The sequence below is a fragment of the Camelina sativa genome, chromosome 19 (genome assembly GCF_000633955.1).
Source record: "Camelina sativa cultivar DH55 chromosome 19, Cs, whole genome shotgun sequence".
NCBI lineage: Eukaryota > Viridiplantae > Streptophyta > Magnoliopsida > Brassicales > Brassicaceae > Camelina > Camelina sativa.
In genome coordinates, this window is record NC_025703.1 from 11,948,845 (window position 1) to 11,971,271 (window position 22,427).

Below are 22,427 nucleotides of genomic sequence, written 5' to 3' on the forward strand. Positions count from 1 at the left end.
CAGCTAGATTTTGCTCAGACCGAACAAACTTTATGGTAATTGCCCCATGAGTGATCAGCTCACATATCATGCTATGTCTAACACCCAGGTATTGTGACTTACCATTATACACTTGGCTATAAGCTCTAGCCAAAGTGGCTTTACTATCACAATGTATACAAATTGGTGATACCGGTCTCGGACACAATGGAATCTCATAGACTAAATTTCTTAGACATTCCGCCTCTTTGCTAGCAGCCGCTAATGCTATAAACTCCGATTCCATAGTCGAACTTGTAATACAAGTTTGTTTTCTAGAAGCCTAAGAAATGACACCTCCTCCGAGCAAGAACACCCAACCACTTATAGAAGAGGGACTTTTTATGTTGGAGTTCCAACTCGCATCAGAATATCCTTCTAAGACCGAATGAAATCCGACATAAGACAAACCATAATTTATGGTTCCTTTCATGTACTTAAGCACTCGTCTTATAGCTTCACAGTGGTGAGTACTAGAGTTACTAGTATATCTACTCAACTTTCCTACCGCATAAGCTATATCTGGTGTAGTACTTGTCATGGCATACATTAAACAGCCAATTAGTTGTGAGTACTCAAGTTATGAAATTGCTTTTCCCGTATTAGGCATAAGCTTCACACTCGCATCTATAAGAGTGCTCACATGAGAACATTTCTCATAATTGAACCTTTTTAGCACTTTTTGAATGTAATGAGATTGAGATAAACATAGGCCATTGTTCTCACGCTTGATCCGAATTCCAAGAATCACATCCGCCTCCCCCATGTCTTTCATGGCAAAATATGATGACAAAAACTCTTTTGCAAGTTCTACTTGCCTTAAGTTGGTACCAAAGATCAACATGTCATCAACATATAGGCAAATAATTACTCCATTACCGGAATCATCATATTTGCTATATAAGCACCTGTCCGCTTGATTCAACTTGAATATGTTTGATAAAATAGCCTCATCAAATCTTTGATGCCACTATTTAGGTGATTGCTTCAGCTCATACTATGAATTTATTATTTTACACACCTTTTGCTCATTCCAGGGCATAACAAACCCTTCAGGTTACTTCATATAGACTTCTTCTTCCAAAACACCATTAAAGAACGTTGTTTTAACATCAATTTGGTGGATCGTAAGATCATTAGTAGCAGCCAAATCAATTAATAATATTATAGAAGATATTCTAGCAACAGGAGCATAAGTATCAAAATAATCGATACCTTCCTAAAGCCTTGGATAACCAATCTAGCTTTAAATTTGTCAGTTGTTCCATCAACTTTCATCTTATTTTTGAAGATCCACTTGCAGCCTAAAGGCTTACAACAAGGTGGGAGATCTGTTAGGATCCATGTATTATTCTTTACGATGGAGTCTATATCATCGTTTACCGCTTCTTTCCAAAACGTAACGTCTTGAGACTTCATATCCTCATCAAACGTTCTAGGGTCCTCATGAACATGATAACAATATGAATATTGAAATTCAACCTCATCTTTTGACCCCTCAACTAAATAAAGCTGAAAATCGAGACTGAAAGATTTTTCCACTTGAACATAGGTGACGCATTAGAATGAATGAGTGTGTCATCTCCTTCATTTGTTCCACTTGAACTAGGAACCATATCCTTTGGTCTAGGTATTGATGAGAAACGAGTTTCATTGAATATTGCATCTCTTGACTCAATCACGGTGTTAACCGATATAGAATCATTAGGTTCTATGACATAGAACCTATAAGCCTTGGAATGCTCAGCATATCCAATGAAGATGCAATCAATACCTCTTTCTCCCAAAGTTTTAATCTTTTGTTGGGGTAGTCTAACAACCGCCTTAAAGCCCCAAACTCGAAGGTAATTCAAGTTTGGTTTCTTTTTGTACCAAAATTCATATGGGGCAATCTTGTTCCTTTTGTTAGGAACCTTATTTAGTAAATAGCATGCCGTTAACATGGCTTCACCCCAAAATCTGTCACTTAATCCCAAGTAAGATAACATGGAATTAACCATTTCTTTTAGGACTCTATTTTTCTCTCGGATACACCATTTTGTTGTGGTGTATATGGAGCCATAGTCTCGTGTATAATTCTCACAGACTGAAAATACACAGGATCATAATACTCTCCACCTCTATCGGTGCGTAACTTCTTAATCAAGTCACTATGTTGTAATTCAGCCTCAGTTTTATAAACTTTGAATTTATCTAGGGCTTCATCTTTAGTATGTAATAAATAAATATAACAAAAACGAGTATGATCATCTATGAAAATGACTTTTTTTTTTCCTAAAGATGGTGTAGCATGCAAATTACATAGATCACTACGTACAAGTTCTTGCACCTTAGAATTCCTTTCAATACTTTTAAAAGGTTTTCTAACTATTTTAGTCAACATACAAGTACTACACTTCTCTAAATTTATGTCAAAATTAGGAATCAATCCGTCTTTAGACATCAATCATTCTTTTATAGTGCACATGACCTAATCTTAAATGTCATAGAGAAGAATCATTTTTTCTAGAACATGCCATGTAAATAGAACTCACACTTTATTAATATTAAGCATAAACATGCCATTACAAAATTATCCAAATCTAACAAAGACACCAGCCTTAGATAAAATCATACTTATCTGACTCATACACTTGTTTATAACCACACTTATTTAAAACAATATAAGAGACTAAGTTCTTACTTTCCGGGTACATGAGGTACATTATAGAGATCAATATTTTTCTCAGAACTAAACTCCAACACCACTTTTCCACGGCCTAGGATAAGAGCGGTTGACTCGTTGCCCATATGAAGTACAGAGCCATCTTGAACTAGTTCATATGTCTTGAACCAGCCACGATCATTGCAAACATGTGTAGTTGCACCTGAGTCAATCCACCACGTCACTCCATCATCCTGCATATAAAATGCCTCAGAAATGTTTGATACATAATACACATGTGAATGTGAATCATTTACAAGATTCTGACCTTCATGAGTGATTTGGCCTTGGTCCTTAGACCCTTGCCCTGAACGGTTTTGTCCCGTTCTATTCTTATCCTTTGCAGCTCGACAATCACGTCTAAAGTGACCCGGCTTGTTACAAAACCAACAAATGCCCTTAAGCTTTTTGTTAGGTCCACCGAAAGTGTTGTCATTAAAGGGACGTTTCTTCCCTTTATTCTTCATCTTAGAACTCCCACCTTCCTCCATCATATTGATTGAAGAAGGTTCAGCCTCTTTGGGTTTTCCACCCTCTTGCACCCTTAGAGATTCCTCTACGCGCAAATGGCTAACAAGTTGTACAAGAAACAACTCTTCCTTTTTGTGTTTTAACATGCGCCTAAAATCCTTCCATGAAGACAGAAACTTGCCGATGATACTCGACACCGAGATGGATTCATCCATCTTCATGTTGTGTTGAGCGTATTTCCCTAGGATGTGAAGGAATTCATTGTATTGCTCCATAACAGGCCTTGAATCAGACATCTTGTAATTATTAAAATTACTAACAGGGAACTTCTTACTAGAAGCATCCTCGACCATGTACTTTGATTCTACATCCCACAGTTCTTTTGAGGATTCGACATTTTGATAGACATCAAAGAGAGGATCAGACATACCGTTAAGAATGTGGCCAAGGCATATGTGGTCATCGTTCTCCCACTTTAGTTGCTTCCTTGTCTCCTCCACAGAATCCTTCTCAGCATCTTCCATCACGGTAGAACATACACCACATTGAGTGTAGTGACAAGGAAATACATATTCTTCTGCCATCTTCGAAAGTCCACTCCCTCGAACTTATCCAACTTGCCAAACTTTGAAGTCATCTCATGCACCGATGCACTTGTCATAGTTCACCAGAAAATATTCTTTAAGAATGTTGTAGAAACGGTGTAAGGTGAACTTGGATAATGATTGAAACGTGCACAGGAGCACTTTCCATAAAGAGTATTTCGACCCTTCTCTAAAGCCTAGGGTTACACAAAATCTCTTGTAGGATATGATAAGCAAACATTTCTCTCTTGTTCTAGGCTAAGATACAAAAGAAACAAATAGAATTTGTGTTTTGTTTTTGTGTTTATCACCAAACGTTTTCTTAAACTTTGATTTTTGTGAATCTGATTTTTCTCTCTCACTTTCTAACTTTTTCTAACTCTGTTTTTGTTGTGGAGAAGCAGAGTACTTATGATACTTGATGGGTTTTGACGTACGTTTGCAACCTTATGTTTAAACAATGTGACCATTCACCAAAAGTTGTGACTATTCACCAAAAGTTGTGATTTTTAGTGAGATAACTATTGATTAATAACTTAAATCACCAACAAGATGCACGACGGAGAGACCAAAGAAACCGTTGGCCACTGCGATCTAACACTATTGCGATTTCTCTTACTTGCTCCTCACTTAAGCCCCCATGCTCCCAAAGCAGAGGAACACAACCGAACTAGATGGTTGCTTGTCTAACCACCTTAAAATATCCGATTGTTTCTTGTCCTTGGAATCATCAAATATTTTCTCGAGATGGAACGATGGTCCAACAGGATAAAAGGAAGGATGGATGAATACAGAGATAGAGAGGTAGCTTTCATGCTGAACTAGCAGCTTAGCCATCTGATGTATTGTGTTTTTGGTGTCTTTTGTCCTTCATTTAGTATTTGTTTTGAGTCATTTGTCGCATCTTTGTCCGTTTTTTGTGTCTTTTTGGTATTTTCTTGAGTTGTGATTAGGAATGGAGACGATGTGCTAGATTTGGAGTCTTTTGGTTGGATTGAAGCTTAACCGGAATAAAGAAGCAGGAAGTAACTTTTGGACGTCTTCAAGTTGAACTAAATCATGAAGTTTGGACAAGTTTAGAGAAGTCTGGTGTAGTCTGTAGATAAGTCTGGAGAAGTCTGGAAAGGTCTGGTGAAGTCTATAGACAAGTCTGGGAAAGTTTAGTGAAGTTTGTAAACAATTCTAGAGAAGTCTGGAGGAGTCTGGTGAAGTTTATGGACAAGTCTGCTGAATTCTAGAGAATTTTGAAGAAGTATGGTGAAGTTTGTAGACAAATGTGGTGAAGTCTGTAGACAAATCTGTTGAAGTCTGGAGAAGTCTAATAAAGTTTGTAGTCTTTATGTATGGGTTCCAGACACTTATTTCCTTTTCCTGAATTTTTTTATTTTCACTTTTATTTTATTTCTTTTATATTAATAAGGGTATAAATACCCAATGACCTAATTAGCAACACATTCTATTTTTTTTTATGAGTTTTTCTACACCTTGAGACTTTTGTAAGCCACTTCTGGAGATTAGAGATTCATCCTCTTTGACAATTCTGGAGATTAGAGATTCATCCTCTTTCATCAATTTAATTATGTCTTCTTCATCTCTCTGTGTTGTTGCTTTCAATATGTGTGAGTAGTCACCTAATTGGATTTTAGGGTTCTAAGTAGGGGATCAAATGATTTCATGGTTTAATTGTTGTTTGGGAATTTTATTTTCTTTGTGGTTCTTTGATTCATATGCTCTTAATGCTAGAATAGGACTGATCACCTTGTTCTAGATTCTAGGTTTTTTTATGCATCAAAAGTGTTCAATAGAATGCCTGAACCAATATGAATTGAGCAATATTTCTCTAACCTGCGAAAGTTGATGTTAGGGGATATTCTGAACTTAGTGAACTTGTTTGAATGCAACTTTGATTAGGAGATTACAAATTAAAGTTTAGTAATTAAATAGTCAAGTTTAGTGATTAATACCTTGAAAGAGGATTAGTCAAATCTTATGTTCATGTTCTAGAACGGTTATTAACTATTGAATTCCTTGTTTCATTTTCCCATTGATCATTGATCTCTGAAGTACCCTATGACTCAATGTTTTAAACCCATAAGCTTAATCGTTTTATTTCTTGCATTTTTATTTACAAACTTGAAAACCAACAATCATTTTCTGATTTAACTATTTACAACTCTCGCAAATCTTTAGTATACCATAAGTCATTGTAGATTCAATCCTGCATATACTGCCTTACGGTTAATTGTATCGGATAATTACTCGAGCAATCACCAGCTCCACTGTTCATCGTAGATGACCGATTCCAGGATAGGAGATAAAGACAAGCCCAAAATTCATGTTGTGTTCTTCTCTTTTTTCATTTTTTTCTTTTGTCGGTGCTTTTGTCTGAATCTTCGAAGGGATAACGTTCACTGACTGTAATACGAATGAAGCCAACAACAAAGAGATACGTACAAAAGCTCCAGTAACTGTTTCGGCTCCATTCGTATAATTCTGTGAAATTAGGCTATTTTATTTAAGGTAAAATATTTTTAAAAAAATATTAATTGTTTTATATCAAATCATTTGCAAATTGAAATGAATAAAGTAAAATATGTAGCTATGTTGTCTGTTTGGTGTGATTGTTAATGTTCTTTGTTGATCTTTTATTTTTTTTGCCGAAATTTTCGTTATTGATCAAAGTCTTTAAACGCCTAACTGTTACGTCAGACAAGTGATCATGAAAACGATAGGTTCTTGCGCCCCACGAAGATAGGATTTTGGTTTTTTACTTGCGAGTCTTTAAACGCATCTGAAAGGAGCAATCACATGGTGATGTAGGAGCTGCATGTTACGTTGTAGCGCATGGCCACCACGTCGACACAGTTAATAAGACACTTTGACGATTTCGTGGTAACAATTCATGTTTTCTTAAATAATTGTAAGCATAAGGCATAGGTTGACATGATCTAGGAATAATCACAAAGAGTACTCGAATACCCAAACACATTATTAGATTTATGTTGTTTTCCCTGCGCTTGAGCTAAACATTGTTTGATTGCACTTCTCTTCGAGAAGTTCGAGAAGTAAAAATAAAATTTAATATTAGGCAACTGAGGTAAATAGTATCTCTAATAGCATATACGATTGACATATTAAATTACTAGTACTATTTTATATACTGACTTAACTTAGATCTATAATTTCAATAGACAGTTTAATTATTCAGGAGTATTCTTACTGAACACATAAGAAATCACAACTCTAGAAACAACCGTTCAAAGGATCCATCACAAACATAAAAGACATGCCTATCATTCAAGAGCGTTACATGAGCCATTTCGCTAGCTATGATAATGTTAAGCAAATATTCTTCATGACGTCTTGAATAAACGTCTGCAACGCAGTTTGCGATCCACCATCCATTAAAGCTACGTGACAGCTCTCGCTCATCTCCTTCACTTTCTTCCTCACTTGACTATCTTGTTCCATCAGACACATGATTCCTCTCTCTATTTCCTCTGCCGTCACCAAATCCGTATCCTTTCCCGATCCCACAATAAGATCACCTAGCCAATACTTTCTTATCTCCACAGCTAGTCCAAGCTCCTCCACCATCTCGAAAGCATTGAACTTCTGTTCCGCGTATAACGGCCATGGCGCCGTGGGAACACCGAACCAAAGACTCTCGAGGATCGAATTCCACCCGCCGTGAGTGACGAAACCTCCAACCGCCGGATTAGCTAGCACGGCCACCTGCGGAGCCCATCCGATCACTTTCCCTCTCTCCTTTGTCCGATCAAAGAACCCTTCCGGGAGAACTTCTTCAAGATTCGTAAACTCTCTTGGAGGTTCTTTGAATATGTTGGGAGATGCGCGACGGAGAGACCACAAGAAACGGTGGCCGCTTCGTTCTAGCGCGATGGCGATTTCTCTTGCTTGTTCCTCACGGAAGCCTCCCATGCTCCCAAAGCAGAGGAACAATACTGATCTATTTGGTTGCTTGTCAAGCCACCGTAAAATCTCTGATTGTTCCTCATCCACGGAATCACCAACTCCAACTCCGTTCTCGAGTTGCAACAGTGGTCCGACTGGATAAGGAGGAGGAGTATCACAACCACTCGATAGAAACTTTAACGCATATGGTTCCAACTGAGCAACAGTATTTACCAAAATACCCTTCATCTCTCTGAATTTTCTTGCTTGGTTAACAAACGTTGGGAGCCATTGTTTAGATACGTAAGCGTGAGGAAGGCACTTCACCGGAAACGGACGAGTCAAACTAGGAACGTCCAGCACAGCTTCTGAGTCTTCAAAATCACTTTCGGTTATATCGTACTTGTTGTCATCGTACAACATCTGGATGTGAAATTTAAGTGCGAGAACCCCTGCGTTCGACGTGTAAAACAAGTAGCTCGGAAGACCAAACTCCTTAGCCACATCAACCATCGACGTGCAAAACATGTCGACGACCACCCCAGCGATCCTCGGCGAATCTGGTTTCGTTGAGTAGTCGTTGACGAGTTTCGCAACGAGGTCTCTCACCTTTGGTACGTGGTACTCCATATTGAACTCAGGGTTCGTCGTTTCAATGTTTGGTTGATCTTCGTTTGTAATAACTTCGTAGCGGAGACGGTGGTTAGGTAAGGCGGAGAGAGCATTCACTTCACCTCCGGGAAGTATGATTAACGAGATAGAGAGGCGGGTCTCTCGCTCAACTAGTAGCTTCGCCATCTCCACGGTTGATCTGAGATGACCGGTTCCAAGGAAAGGGATAAAGACAAGCTCAAATTTCATGTTTTGTTCTTTTCTTTTTTCTTCTGTCTCCTCTTTTTCTGTGCTTTGTCTGAATCAACGAGAAGGTGAGCTCCACTAAATTAGTAAAACCATCATTAGTGGGAGGAACGAAGAACGTTACTCAAAAAAATAAAAAGAATTATTTTTATTACAGATTTTCTTTTTTCATTTATTTTTTAATATGTGATCCACTAAATAAGTGACATTTGTCTCATTTCTTATGAGTATCGATTCTCAAATTGCTCTAGGTAGAATCGTTAGACTATCCTCATCAGTAAAAAAATCCACAGAGTTTCTTAAAAACAAAATAAATTAATATTTCAATTGTTTGATTATATTTAATTTTTTAAAGAAAGTTGAACCAATGAGGATAGTCTAATAATGCAAGAAACGTTTCAAATGTTTCTTGATGAAGAAACATTTCTCTCCTCACTCATAACTTTTCATTATTTTTTGAATATTTTATTGTAAAAGTTTCTAATAAGAAACACCAATGAGGACAGTCTTACTCTTACTTTTTTCTTCTCTCTCATCTTTTTATTATTTTTTATTAAGAGTATTTGTATGAGTAATCGCCAGTAATGATGCTCTAAATAGTTTCGGTTTCTTTTGCTTAATTAGCTCTCTGTTTTGTGCCGTATAAGTCCCTTTCTATCGGTTTCAACTTTTGTAGACTTTTTTGGTTTTTTGATGGATATCATTGTCGTCATATGTAAAACCAAAATGAGTTTCTCCACTTATTGAACCACTTCACTAGTACACTTGTTTTTAGTAATATCGTTAAATTTTAAGTTGATTTAAACTATGGTCAAATGTAAAGTTTATATATAATCTACTTTTGTTTTTTACAATTTGTGAAATCAAAATTAAAATTAATTTTATTCTAAATAGAATATAGTAAATTTTTAATAGGGAGTATGAAATTCTATTTTGTAAATTTTAGCGACAGAAAAAACACTTTTATAAGTCCCAATCATTTTAATCACCCACAGCACTCACACTGCCACATAATCATTCATGTAAGACAAATGTATCTGGTATACTTTCTAATCTCTTCTAGAACCTTTTAGACTTTCTTCTCCATCGGGGGTTGTTAGTGGGGTTGTGAGAGTTTAGTCGGAAAAAAATAAATTAGAAGAAAAAGAAAAATTATAGAGAGCCTCTTATTTAATAGCCTCAACTCGGTTTTAAGGGACGCTAAGTGTCCTTATTTCGTTAGTCGAGCTGAAAAATACAAAAGGGTAAAAAAAAAATTAAGACGCAGAACATTGATTTTTCGTCTCTCACTTTCTCTTTTTCTCCCTTTCTCTTTTTCTCCCTTTCTCCCTTTCTCTCCTTCTCTCGCGATCAAAGTCTTGATCTGACAAAGGATGTCTGCTTTAATCGGAGGTAATAGAATCAGTCTCGTGTTTGGTCGGAGGCGATTTGACACGGCTGAGATCTTGGTGGAGATTTGACACGGCTGAGATCTTGGTGGAGGCAACTGTAGTAGAGGCGAAGTGAATCGTCGTGGAGATTACATAGGGGAAGGCGAGTCAATCGGAAGAGATTGGATCAATCCGATTGAGAGGGTAAGTTTCTCAGTCCAATTGTAAGATTAGGTAAACAATTAGGTTTATTTGATTTTGGATCGCAAATTAGGGTTGTTTGATGTTTGTTCGAAAATTGGATTCTTGGTGTGTTTGTGTTCTGATTTATAATTGATGCTTTACACGGATTAGGGTTCTTTGTTTGCATGTGTTCTGATTTGGTCTGTTTGTGTTCCGAATTGGTGTGTTTGTGTACCGATTGATAAGTGATGCTTAAAAGTTAAAAGGGATTAGGGTTCTTGGAACCATGTGATCCGATTTGGTCTGTTTGTGTTCAGTTTTTTGGTTTGTTAGTGTTCCGATTAGGTGTGTTTGTGTTCCGTTTTGGTGTGTTCAGTTTGTGGTCTGTTTTTGGTGTGACAGTGTTTGTGTACCGATTGATAAGTGATCTTTTGTGTTGGTTAGACATGATTGTAGAAAACAAAGTATATTGTTATTGTTCGATTTAGGTTGTAGTATTATCCACTCCTTGTGCGTGTTTGTGTTAGTGAAGTTTCAAAGTATATTGTCCTTGTTTGATATTCATTGTAATTTGCGACATTGTGATATATGTCTCTCTTTTGTTTTGAGGTTAAATGGGAAAAAATAGATTGATGGAAGTACATGAGTATAGAGTCTGCTACCTGTTCGGCTATGAAGGAAGGTATTTTAGCATCGTCCTCTTTTTTTTTCATTTATTTTGGTGTTATTTTAGGTAAGAGACGAGTCTCATATTGATGATATTGCTTTGTTTGTTGGTTGTTATTAATATGTGTTAAAAATATATTGAAGAAGAAGTCTTTACGGTTAATAGTGTGGTGTGTGTTTACTATGAGGAGCAAGTCTTTCAATTTATAATGTTAGTTAGATGTATTTAACTTTCACAAGTAGTTGGTTGTTTAGGGAGGTCTACATCAAACTTTAACTATGATAGTAGGTGTTATGGTTGTGAAGATGTTTATTGTGTCATTGTTGTAGTTTAGGTTAAAACATAAATACAAAATTTAAACCAACTACTTGTGAAAGTTAAATACATCTAACTAACATTATAAATTGAAAGACTTGCTCCTCATAGTAAACACACACCACACTATTAACCGTAAAGACTTCTTCTTCAATATCCTTTTAACACATGATATGGATTCAGACGACTCCATGAATCCATATCGTCCCTCCTCTAGCTACTTCAATCTGTTAACCAGTCAACTTGAAACCCAAAACCTCGAATACACTCATTGTGAGAGTCCATGTTCGGAGGCTCCATCTGAACCTGCATCTCCTCTAAAAAACCGGAAGTCAAGGAATGCATGGTTACCTGCGGATGATGTCATGCTTGTCAGCGCATGGCTTAACACTAGCAAGGATCCGATCACATCCAATGAGCAAAGACGTGGAGCATTTTGGGGGAGGATTGTAGATTACTATGCGGCATGTCCCAATGTTGAAGGTCGGCCAAAAAGAGAGGCTCGTCATTGTAAACAGAGGGGGGGGAGGATAAACGACTTTGTCTGCAAGTTTGTTGGTTGTTTCGAAGCTGCAACAAGGGAGAAGTCTAGTGGACAAAACAAAGATGATGTGATGAAGCTAGCACACCGAATATACTTCAATGATCAGAATCAGAGGTTTACCTTGGAGCATGCTTGGCGAGAGTTAAGATATGATCAGAAATGGTGTGCTAGCACATCATCTAAAGTTAATGGAGTGAAAAGGGGAAGGGTGGTGGGTGAGAATGTGTCCGCACACTTGTGGTTGATGTCGAAGATGAACCACAACCATGTCCTCCTGGTGTTAAGGCTGCAAAGGGGAAGGCTAAAAAAAGCTCAAACACTAAACCGGCTGTGGAAGAGGATGGAAAAGCTTTCTTGGAGTTTCAGCTGGAACGTGTTACGCGGATGTATGAGATAAAGCAAACGGATTTCGCTTTGAAAGAGAAGGAGCTTGCTATGAAAAAGGAACATATTAAGCATGTGATGCTTGAAAATCTCATTGCTAAAAGGATTCACTTACTGAAACTGAAAAAGGTCTTAAGAAAAAACTAATTAATGATGTGATGCCATTGAGTTGAATCTTTGTGTTTTATTAACTATGTTTATAGTGTTCTATGCTATCATGTGTTTGGAACATGAATCGGATGTATGCTTTTGTTTGTTGAATATATATGTTGTGTTTTATGAATCGGATGTTTGCTTTTGTTTGTTGAATATGTTGTGTTTTATGAATCAGATTAAGTTTGTTATTTTCTGTGTAGATATAATCAGTCAGTTTTTATATAAGACAGTAAATGGTTCACTTACCTTTCTCATTTCAGCTCGAGGAAGAAGTGGATCTCCGTGACAGTCCCTCCATGTACCCGTGAAGCGTAAAGGGCAAGTCCGTGACAAAAATATTGTGTCATTGTACTTTACCACATATTGTTTACAATTTTTGTGTACCACATGTTGTCAAGTCCGTGACAAAAATATCTCATGTACTCACACATTTATGTACTTCTACCACAAGTTTAAAGTATCTTTGTATACCACAGATTGTTTACAATTTTTGTGTACCACACATTTTTGTACTTCTACCACAAATTTAAAGTTATTCTACACCCCTACATTCTTCTATATAATGTCCAAACAAGCAAACGTGAATGAGATCAAGTCACCAACAAAGACTCTAAAAAAAACAAAACTCTTTCACACAACTCATTTGCTATCATTACAAAATGGCATCTTTTTCTCACAATTATTTTGATGACATAATTGATGATTGTTTTAATCAAGCATCCGACCAAGTCACCGATCAAGTATGGCAAAATCTTCTCAATCCACCGGTTCAACCTCAACAACCACCGAAACCAAAGAAAAAGCGAGTTTTCATTGAAAGAAATCGAGAAATTGGACATGCCCACTTGTGGAACGATTATTTTGCTGAAGATGCAACATACACTCCCCAAATTTTCCGGCACCGTTTTAGAATGAACAAGCCATTATTCATTCGTATTGTTGACCGACTCGCTAATGAAGTTCCATACTTTCAACAAAGAAGAGATGCAACCGGAATGTTGGGTCTGTCAACATTACAAAAGTGTACAACAGCAATTCGTATGATGGCATATGGATCTGCAGCCGATGCAGTTGACGAATACCTCCGACTTTCTGAAACAACCGCGCTATCATGCTTGAGCCATTTCGTTGAATCAGTCGTAAATTTATTTGGAGAGGAGTACTTGAGAAAGCCCACACCATCAGATCTCCAACGACTTCTCGACCTTGGCGAGTTCCGCGGATTTCCCGAAATGATAGGAAGCATCGATTGTATGCATTGGGAGTGGAAGTATTGTCCTACCGCATGGAAAGGTCAATATACTCGTGGATCTGGCAAGCCAACAATCGTTTTAGAGGCGGTTGCTTCGCAAGATCTCTGAATCTGGCATGCTTTCTTTGGATCTCTAGGTACATTAAACGATATCAATATTCTTGAGCGATCTCCAGTTTTTGATGATATTTTGCACGGTCGAGCTCCTAAAGTTAAATACAGTGTCAACGGACATGAGTATAATTTGGCTTACTATCTGACGGATGGTATTTATCCAAAATGGGCCACTTTTATCCAATCTATTCCACTTCCACAAACTCCAAAAGCCTCTTTATTTGCGAGACAACAAGAAGCTATGCGTAAAGATGTAGAGCATGCTTTTGGAGTTTTGCAGGCACGACTCTTATTTGGGATAAGGCAAAAATTGGTGAAATAATGAGAACGTGTATCATACTGTACAATATGATAGTAGAGGACGAACGAGATGGGTATGCTCAGTTGGACCCATATGAATTCGCACAATTGGAGTCAAATAGAGCTTCAGAAGTTGACTACACACTTCTAACAACCAGGCCTTCATGTGTCTCTACTATGCTCAACATTTGAATGGATGTTCATGATCGAGAAAAACATAAACGCTTGCAAGATGATTTGGTTGAGAATATTTGGGCAAAATTTGGAGCAAATCAATATTATAATTAATCATTTTCTCCATTTATGAATTGCAATTCTATTGTAATATGTATTAATGTTTTTATTATGTTTTGTATGTTTAAAAATTAATTAAATGCAATATTTTCCTATTTTTAAAAAATCTTAAGTATTTAAACATTTATACTTCTTATATTCTATTTAAAACTTTTAAATTTCAAAAAACATTTTTTTTCAAAAATAAAAGACCCAAATTTAGAACCTACCAATGGATAGGAAAATATTCTCTAAAAAATCATGGGTTCTTATTTTGAAAACAATACAAATTTAATTCATAAAAAAAATACAAACGGTATATAACAACCTCAATATAACAAACCTCCATTGGCCTTCTTATACAACTTGCACGCACTTTGGAGACTATTTGTAACCTTATTTGAAATATTAATTTATTAGTATTATTTATATAACTATTGAAACCAAATCACATAATTTATCATTATATGCTTTGTCTGAAATATTAATTTATTAGTATTATTTATATAACTATTGAAACCAAATCACATAATTTATCATTATATGCTTTGACTGAGTTAAGATATACTCTCTACTTTTAGTGATAGCTATAATCATTCATGTAAGTTTCAAATTTTTTATATATGATATCATGTATATATTCTTATTTCAGTATATAAAGTTTTAGACCCAATTTTGAAAGGTTTGGTATTATTATCTCATGATCATTCAAATAAATGCAACACACGTAAGAGACATGCCACATTGCCATTCCGAAGAGCGTTGCATGCTCCGGTTTATTAGCTAGTTTCAACTTTCATCAAACAATATTCTTCGTAACGTCTTGGATAAATAATTTCAAAGCAGATTGAGACGATCCACCATCCGATAACGCCACGTGACATTTCTCACTCATCTCCATCACTCTCTTCCTCACGTCACTATCCTGCTCCATTAGACATCTGATTCCTCTCTCAATCTCCTCTGCCGTCACCATGACCGTGGCGGCTCCCACCATCTGATCGCCTCGCCAATACTTTCTTATCCTCACGGCTAAGCCAAGCTCCTCCACCATCATGAAAGCGTTGAATTTTTGCTCTGCGTATAACGGCCATGGTGCCATGGGAACACCGAACCAAAGACTCTCGAGGATCGAGTTCCACCCGCCGTGAGTGACAAAACCTCCTATCGCCGGCTTAGCTAGCACGGCCACCTGTGGCGCCCATCCAATCACTTTTCCTATATCCTTTGTCCGATCTAAGAAACCTTCCGGGAGAATCTCTTCAAGATTCTTGAATTCTCCGGGAAGTTCCTTTCCTATATCGGGAGATGCACGGCGGAGAGACCACAAGAAACGGTGACCACTTCGCTCAAGTGAGATAGCGATTTCTCTTGCTTGTTCCTCACGAAAGCCTCCAACGCTTCCGAAACAGAGGAACACTACCGACCTAGGTGGTTGCTCGTCAAGCCACCGTAATATCTCCGAACTTTTCTCTTCTTTGGAACTGCCAACATGGTTCTCGAGATGCAATATTGGTCCCACTGTGTAAGCACGAGGAGTATCACCACTCGAGAGGAGAGACTCCAACGCATAAGGTTCAAGCTCAGCAAAAGTGTTTACCAAAAAGCCTTTCATCTCCCGGAACCTTCTCGCTTGGTTTACAAACATAGGAAGCCACTCTTTCGTTCCCAAACCGTAAGGAAGACACTTCACAGGATAAGGACGAGACAAACTCGGAACGTCCAACAAGGCTTCCGAGTCTTCAAAATCAGTTTCGGTGGCATTGTATACCTTTTTATCGTACAACATCTGGACGTGAAGTCCAAGTGCGAGAACCCCAACGTTCGAGGTGTAAAACAAGTAACACGGAACACCAAACTCGTTAGCCACGTCTATCACCGAGGTACAAAACATGTCCACGACTACACCAGCGAGCCTCGGCGAGTCCGGTAACCTTGAGTAGCCATCGACGAGTTTTGCAACGGCACGTTTCACCCTCGGGATGTGGTTCTCGACATGTAACTCGGTGGTTGTTTGATCTTCGCAAGAGATCACTTCGTAGTGAAGGCGGTCGTTGGATGCGGCGACGAGGGCTGAGATATAAGCGGAAGCATTGGTGTCGTCTGCTGAAAGAAGAGGAAGGATGATAACGGAGATAGAGAGGCGAGTTTCTCGCTCCGTTAGTAGCTTCGCCATCTCCACTGTTGATCTGAGATGACCAATAACAGGATACGGTACGAAGATTAGCTCAAATTTCATGTTTACTTCTTCTTTATTCTCTCTTTTCTTATTTTTTTTTTCGGTTGCTTTGTTTCAATCGTAAGTGATAAAGCCGATGAGAAGTTATCTTATATAAGCTTATTTCGTTAGCTCTGTTTATAGGAATAAAAAGAAAAATAAAATAATATCTACGTTTGAACTTTTCAAGGCATCGATGGATTTACTTGTTCCTAAGTTTTCTCCAATTAGTTGTCGATAATAAAAAAATAAATTAACGAACAGTTTGATGTTACAGGGTATACACGTATGAAACATGCAAACTAAGTAGAAGATCATAGTAATAATAATGTATTATTGTTGTGACCATATACTAATATTCAAAGAGCTTTTCAATTGCATGCGTTTTAGTTACCTAAGATATTTTGTGAAGTGATGATATTCCCTATTAATGCGAGACCGAGAAAAAGTCGCTCCACCACAACAAACGAATCAAACTCCGAACGTGGCTTACAAGTTTCAGGTCTTCAATCACTTTCATTGACATCAGTTTTTCATATAAATATAATGTTGCCAACAATATATATTTTTAATAATTACAACTGCTATACTAAAAATAGATTCATGGTGTGAAATAATTTAAACTAGAAAGAGATCATATATTTTCTAGGTGTGAGTAGTATAGTTCCAAGAAAAGATATAGATTCATGCTCAAATGGTGTTTGTGGGAGCTTTGTTTAGTGCAATAAAAATGAAGAAATTTAAAAGGGAAAGCTTAATTGAACATCAAGATAAAATTAAATGGAAAGCGGATAGGCGCAACCCTCAAGATTAATACCATTGATGCTTATTACAAGACTATATTTATGAATCTATTTGCTTAGACCTATTTTTACATGGACTAATGATGTCACTAATCCATGAATTATGTCGTATAAAAGGAAGAACCCAGCCGAACCGAAACTATACCTGACCTGAACTTGAAGATCAACAACTGTATGTTCTCTTAACCGAATTCGAACCAGAAACCGAAAATCTCGGTTAGGTGTTAATCCCATGCGTTGTAAACATTTTTTTCCTGCTTCTAGATGAAATTTTGATCGAATCTTTTTTTTTTTGTGTGTGTGTGCAAACATTATATGAGGGTGACAAAGATATTCAGAATTTACAGAATATGATAATCTGGAATATCATTAGAGCATCCTTAGTAGTAGTTACTCTTAAGGATTCTCTCAATTTAAAATTAAAAATAATAATAAAAAGCACAAAAATTAAGCAACGTTTCTTCTCTCAGCACCTTAAAAATCCGTTCTCAACCAGGTGTCATTTCATGATAAATTATTTTTTTTTACAAATTTATTATTTAAATTTATAATAATATTAAATATATATATATATATATATATTATTTTGAGCAACGCTCATCGTATCTGCTAGTACAAATGGTCTAAGTGATTTATATACTTTTGGTTTTGGTTAATCTCCATCATTCAGATTACCCAACTTATTTTTTTAATGGGCCTTTAACTCTGATCTATAAAACGGGCCGTTTCGTATTATTGGGCTTATCTTCTAAAAAAACCCTAAACCCATCTCGTCGCCGCTATGCAATAAGAAAAAACCCTAATTCCCAAAGCATCCGTTAGCGTCCGTATAGTATATATACGCTTCGTCTTCATCTTTTTAGAACAACATCAACAACTGCTTCCGTCTTCTCTTAGATTCTGCTTTTTTGATTTTACAGTATGCAATTTAGGGTTTAGCTTAAAGTTTCTGTTGTTTGATAGAGTTTTGTTTTTTTTTTTTATGTGGGGCGTAAAAAGAGAGAGTGGAGGGGGATATGGTGATGAAACGAATATTTCGTGGACTAGAGTTTCAGATCTGGGCTCTTCACCCAGAATTTGAAGAAACAACCCTTGGCTGTCTGAGTATTCCCCTCTCTCTCTCTTCTATTGATTGATAGAGTTTTCGTTGTTTTTTTGGTTTTGAATTATGCCAATGATGATAAAAAACAATTATCTTAGCGGATTTCAGTGAGTTTCTTTGAATCAATGATCTGAATTTGTTACACACACTGAGGCTTTTCTTTTTATTATTATTTTGTTGTTTGTTTAGTTGTTATCTATGGGGGAAAACTAGATAAGTTTGCGATGATGATAAAATAGCACGAAGGTGCGTGAAGGGCAGTGGACAAAGCAATGAGAATTGTTTTGCCGTGAGCTCTCTTTAACAAACGACTTCTCCTTCCACTGAGCATCCTTTTTCCCCTATTTGATTGATTGTTTTGATATTGTTAATGATGATTTGGTGGCGTCTTTTACCAATTCTGAAGGATTTTAAAAACTATTCCTTTAGGTATAATGGCATTGACGCAATATAAGGTTGTGGTATATCCTGATCATTTTTCTTTTTTTTTTCCATGTTATTTGATCCTGGAAATGCCTCAGACATTTTGTTTTCTATCTATGTGTGTTTTTTTCTATTGTCCGAATTGTAGCTTTTTTTGTTTTTGAATTGAAGAGATTTGTGTGTAGATAATTTCACGACCTTGTGTTGGATGGAAGAAGTTTTGGTTTTGAGTTTGTTTCAGTTGATATGGTTTTCTATTTTAATATCGTGGATTGCTGGCTAATTATAAAATCAAAGATGGCTTAATGGATTAAGAATCCTAAGATAACAGTTTTTACGAAGTTATCATTTGACCCTCATAGAACATGGATTACTAAAACTTCCACCGTTGGATGTTGGGTGTACAAATAAAAGTGTGATACATTACATAATGACTAATGTTATGCCAGCTTGAGGCTTACGATTGTTGGATTACCTTTGAGTTTGTTTATTTTGTTATGTTACTCATTTAAATCCTCGTAAATGCTATTTGCCATTGAACTTACTTAGATGGCAGATTCCATCCTGGATGATGAATTGTTTGATCTGTTTGTGTTATGTTCAATGCGTTTGTCAAAGATCTAAAACCTATATTTTGGTGGAATTTTCTGTTCAAACCCGCCAATTGTTGGGGATACTGTTATAATATTTCTTTTGAGGGATGCAATTTTTGAATTAACCATAGACTGTACTAGTAGACTTTGGATGATACGTTGTTAGGTTTAATGAGATTTGTGGGTGAATCATGTCACGTTCTTGAGGATTGATCAGTTGTGAGATGAATGATGGCTTTTGTTTCTACTAGTTGAATATGGAGGATAAGATGATAGATGGCTCACAACAATTAAGAATTCTAGGATTGCAAGATTTACGAATTGTAATCATACGGTATGGAAGATCAAGTTCACGAGTTTCTTAAGTTGGGCTATCTTACCCGATAAGATGGTGAAAACTCTCACAGCTAATGAGAGCTAGTAATATTTTGTTAAATGCATCGTTGTTTTATCTACGAGTGTTTTAGTCGGTAATTGTGTGACAAAGTAAAGAACGTTCTTGCAATAATAGTTTTGTCAAATAATCCTAACACGAGTTCCTAACACCTTCTTCTTTCTCTCTCAAAAACCTAATCGCCGCTTCAAAGACCTAGATCTAAATCTCTCCGTTTAGGGTGGCTGCCGTCCTTCTGACGGTGGCCCCGTATACGTTTTAGTTTATAGCTTAATCTTCTCTTTAAGTTCTTTTGGTTTCGTCCACAACGAAGTTTTGAAATCTGAATCTGTCTATCAATTTCATCTCTTTGCTTCAGATTGAGTTGATTCGATTGGTCTGTACCTTTGTCAGTCGAATCAAATCTCTGGAGGTGGTGCAACGNTATGTTCAATGCGTTTGTCAAAGATCTAAAACCTATATTTTGGTGGAATTTTCTGTTCAAACCCGCCAATTGTTGGGGATACTGTTATAATATTTCTTTTGAGGGATGCAATTTTTGAATTAACCATAGACTGTACTAGTAGACTTTGGATGATACGTTGTTAGGTTTAATGAGATTTGTGGGTGAATCATGTCACGTTCTTGAGGATTGATCAGTTGTGAGATGAATGATGGCTTTTGTTTCTACTAGTTGAATATGGAGGATAAGATGATAGATGGCTCACAACAATTAAGAATTCTAGGATTGCAAGATTTACGAATTGTAATCATACGGTATGGAAGATCAAGTTCACGAGTTTCTTAAGTTGGGCTATCTTACCCGATAAGATGGTGAAAACTCTCACAGCTAATGAGAGCTAGTAATATTTTGTTAAATGCATCGTTGTTTTATCTACGAGTGTTTTAGTCGGTAATTGTGTGACAAAGTAAAGAACGTTCTTGCAATAATAGTTTTGTCAAATAATCCTAACACGAGTTCCTAACACCTTCTTCTTTCTCTCTCAAAAACCTAATCGCCGCTTCAAAGACCTAGATCTAAATCTCTCCGTTTAGGGTGGCTGCCGTCCTTCTGACGGTGGCCCCGTATACGTTTTAGTTTATAGCTTAATCTTCTCTTTAAGTTCTTTTGGTTTCGTCCACAACGAAGTTTTGAAATCTGAATCTGTCTATCAATTTCATCTCTTTGCTTCAGATTGAGTTGATTCGATTGGTCTGTACCTTTGTCAGTCGAATCAAATCTCTGGAGGTGGTGCAACGAAATTAGGATCGGTCCTAAGCCTACCTTCCTCTGTTTAATTGAATTTGATTTTCTCTAGTCTTTGGTTCAGCTTCGGTGTGAAGTCATCACGATGGAAGAACAGAAAAGGTTATCATCCACTCTTTGAAGAAGATGTTCTCGGGGTCCTGTTACCTCGCCCAGCAGATGAAGCTTCCTTCCTCCCCGCATCTTTAAATAAAATTTTTCAATCGGAGCATATCAGCAGCTATAGTCTCGTGTCTTCTCCTGGATTGGCTGAAGCGCTTCTGAAGAGGTATTGGGTTGAGTTTCAATTGAAGATATAGCGGTATAGAAGGGGTTGATTTCTTCATTATTTGGCTGGTGCTCTTCTTCATCAAGGTTCTTCAATTTTCCTTGTTAATCTGTCTGACTACAGCTTTATCCTTTCGCTCTCAAGAGCGTTTGTTTTGTTTGTCTGCTTTCTGAGTCTTTTTCCTCTGCGGACGAAGGACTCCTGCATCGTTGCCTTCATCGTCTTGGAGTTAAACTTCTCTCCCGACTGACTTGGTTTTTAGAGATAAATTCTTAGTAGCTTTGCAGTTTGGTTGGTTTTGGTTTAAATCTGGTGTTTAGTTTGTAAAATTTCCTTGTTTGGACTTAAGTTTAAAGTTTCTGAGGGTTTTTCTTTGTACCCGCCGGCTCAGCCTCCGAAAGGATCTTTATCCTTTTCGGCTTTGTCTAACTCAAACGTATTCAATCAATGAAAATACTTTTAGTGAAAAAAAAAAAAAGTTCCTAACACTTCTTGTTAAAGAATGGCATTGACGCAATAATTCTGTTAAAAGTGTTAGGGACTTGTGTTGGGATCTTCTTGCAACATTTCGTTGTGGAATGCAAATCTCATGTCCAGTTTTACAACTAGAGAGAGACTAATAATACTAAGTGGGATAGTGTAACACAAATCGTACATTGTAAAGAGGTGGTGGACAAAGATTGAAGCATTGTCTGTCGGCTACAAGTTGAGAAGACTTCTTTGGCTCTTCATTCATTCATTGACTTAATTGCATCACCTGGTTTAAAATTCATTTTGGCTCTGTTTCGAATTTCATAATTCTATTAGACTTAAAATGTATTTTCATATGAAAACAAAAAAGGTCTAATATTTCTCAAGTCTTTTCAAAAATCATGACTCATATCTCTAATTCCCCAAATAAATCTTTAGCATTTTCCTCATTTCTCATTCCATATTATTGATAAAAAAAAATTAATAAAAAGAGGAATATGTTCATAATATAAGTAAAAAAAACTGTTATTATTATTATTATTTTTTTAATTTTATTAATGTTTATAGATGGAAACTGAAATGTTCTTTTGTGAAAAGAAAAAAATACCAAAGAGAACAATTTGAGGAAGTAAATCTAAACACTAAAAGATAAAATGGAGATGAATGTACAAAATTATAATAAGAGTTGTAATTGTCAAATACAAACTTATAAGTACATATCTCTCTGCTTTAAAATATATAAATACTCAGGAGGATCGATCCTAAAATTGTTCATTTCTTCTGTTTTCTGCTTCGTTGCCG

At 36.7% G+C, this 22,427-nt stretch overlaps 4 protein-coding genes and 1 long non-coding RNA gene across 5 annotated transcripts; 3 read left to right on the forward strand and 2 right to left on the reverse strand.

The window, feature by feature from the left end:
* LOC104766083 (UDP-glycosyltransferase 71B7-like) lies at nucleotides 6,939-8,747 on the reverse strand. The gene has a single exon (XM_010489901.2). It carries the CDS (start codon nucleotides 8,551-8,553, stop codon nucleotides 7,105-7,107), a length of 1,449 nt encoding a protein of 482 aa, XP_010488203.1. The 5' UTR covers nucleotides 8,554-8,747; the 3' UTR covers nucleotides 6,939-7,104.
* On the forward strand, nucleotides 11,259-12,477 carry LOC104767727 (glutathione S-transferase T3-like). The gene is made up of 3 exons (XM_019240881.1): nucleotides 11,259-11,840; nucleotides 11,915-12,142; nucleotides 12,430-12,477. The coding sequence occupies exons 1-3, from the start codon at nucleotides 11,259-11,261 to the stop codon at nucleotides 12,475-12,477; spliced, it is 858 nt and encodes a 285-aa protein (XP_019096426.1).
* Nucleotides 12,829-13,530, forward strand: LOC109130820. The gene has a single exon (XM_019240882.1). It carries the CDS (start codon nucleotides 12,829-12,831, stop codon nucleotides 13,528-13,530), a length of 702 nt encoding a protein of 233 aa, XP_019096427.1.
* LOC104766084 (UDP-glycosyltransferase 71B8-like) lies at nucleotides 14,788-16,540 on the reverse strand. Its single transcript, XM_010489902.2, has one exon. The coding sequence runs from the start codon at nucleotides 16,345-16,347 to the stop codon at nucleotides 14,908-14,910; it is 1,440 nt and encodes a 479-aa protein (XP_010488204.1). The 5' UTR covers nucleotides 16,348-16,540; the 3' UTR covers nucleotides 14,788-14,907.
* LOC104766085 lies at nucleotides 18,016-21,533 on the forward strand. The gene is made up of 3 exons (XR_763955.1): nucleotides 18,016-18,233; nucleotides 18,421-20,053; nucleotides 20,870-21,533. It is a non-coding gene; the product is annotated as an uncharacterized LOC104766085 (long non-coding RNA).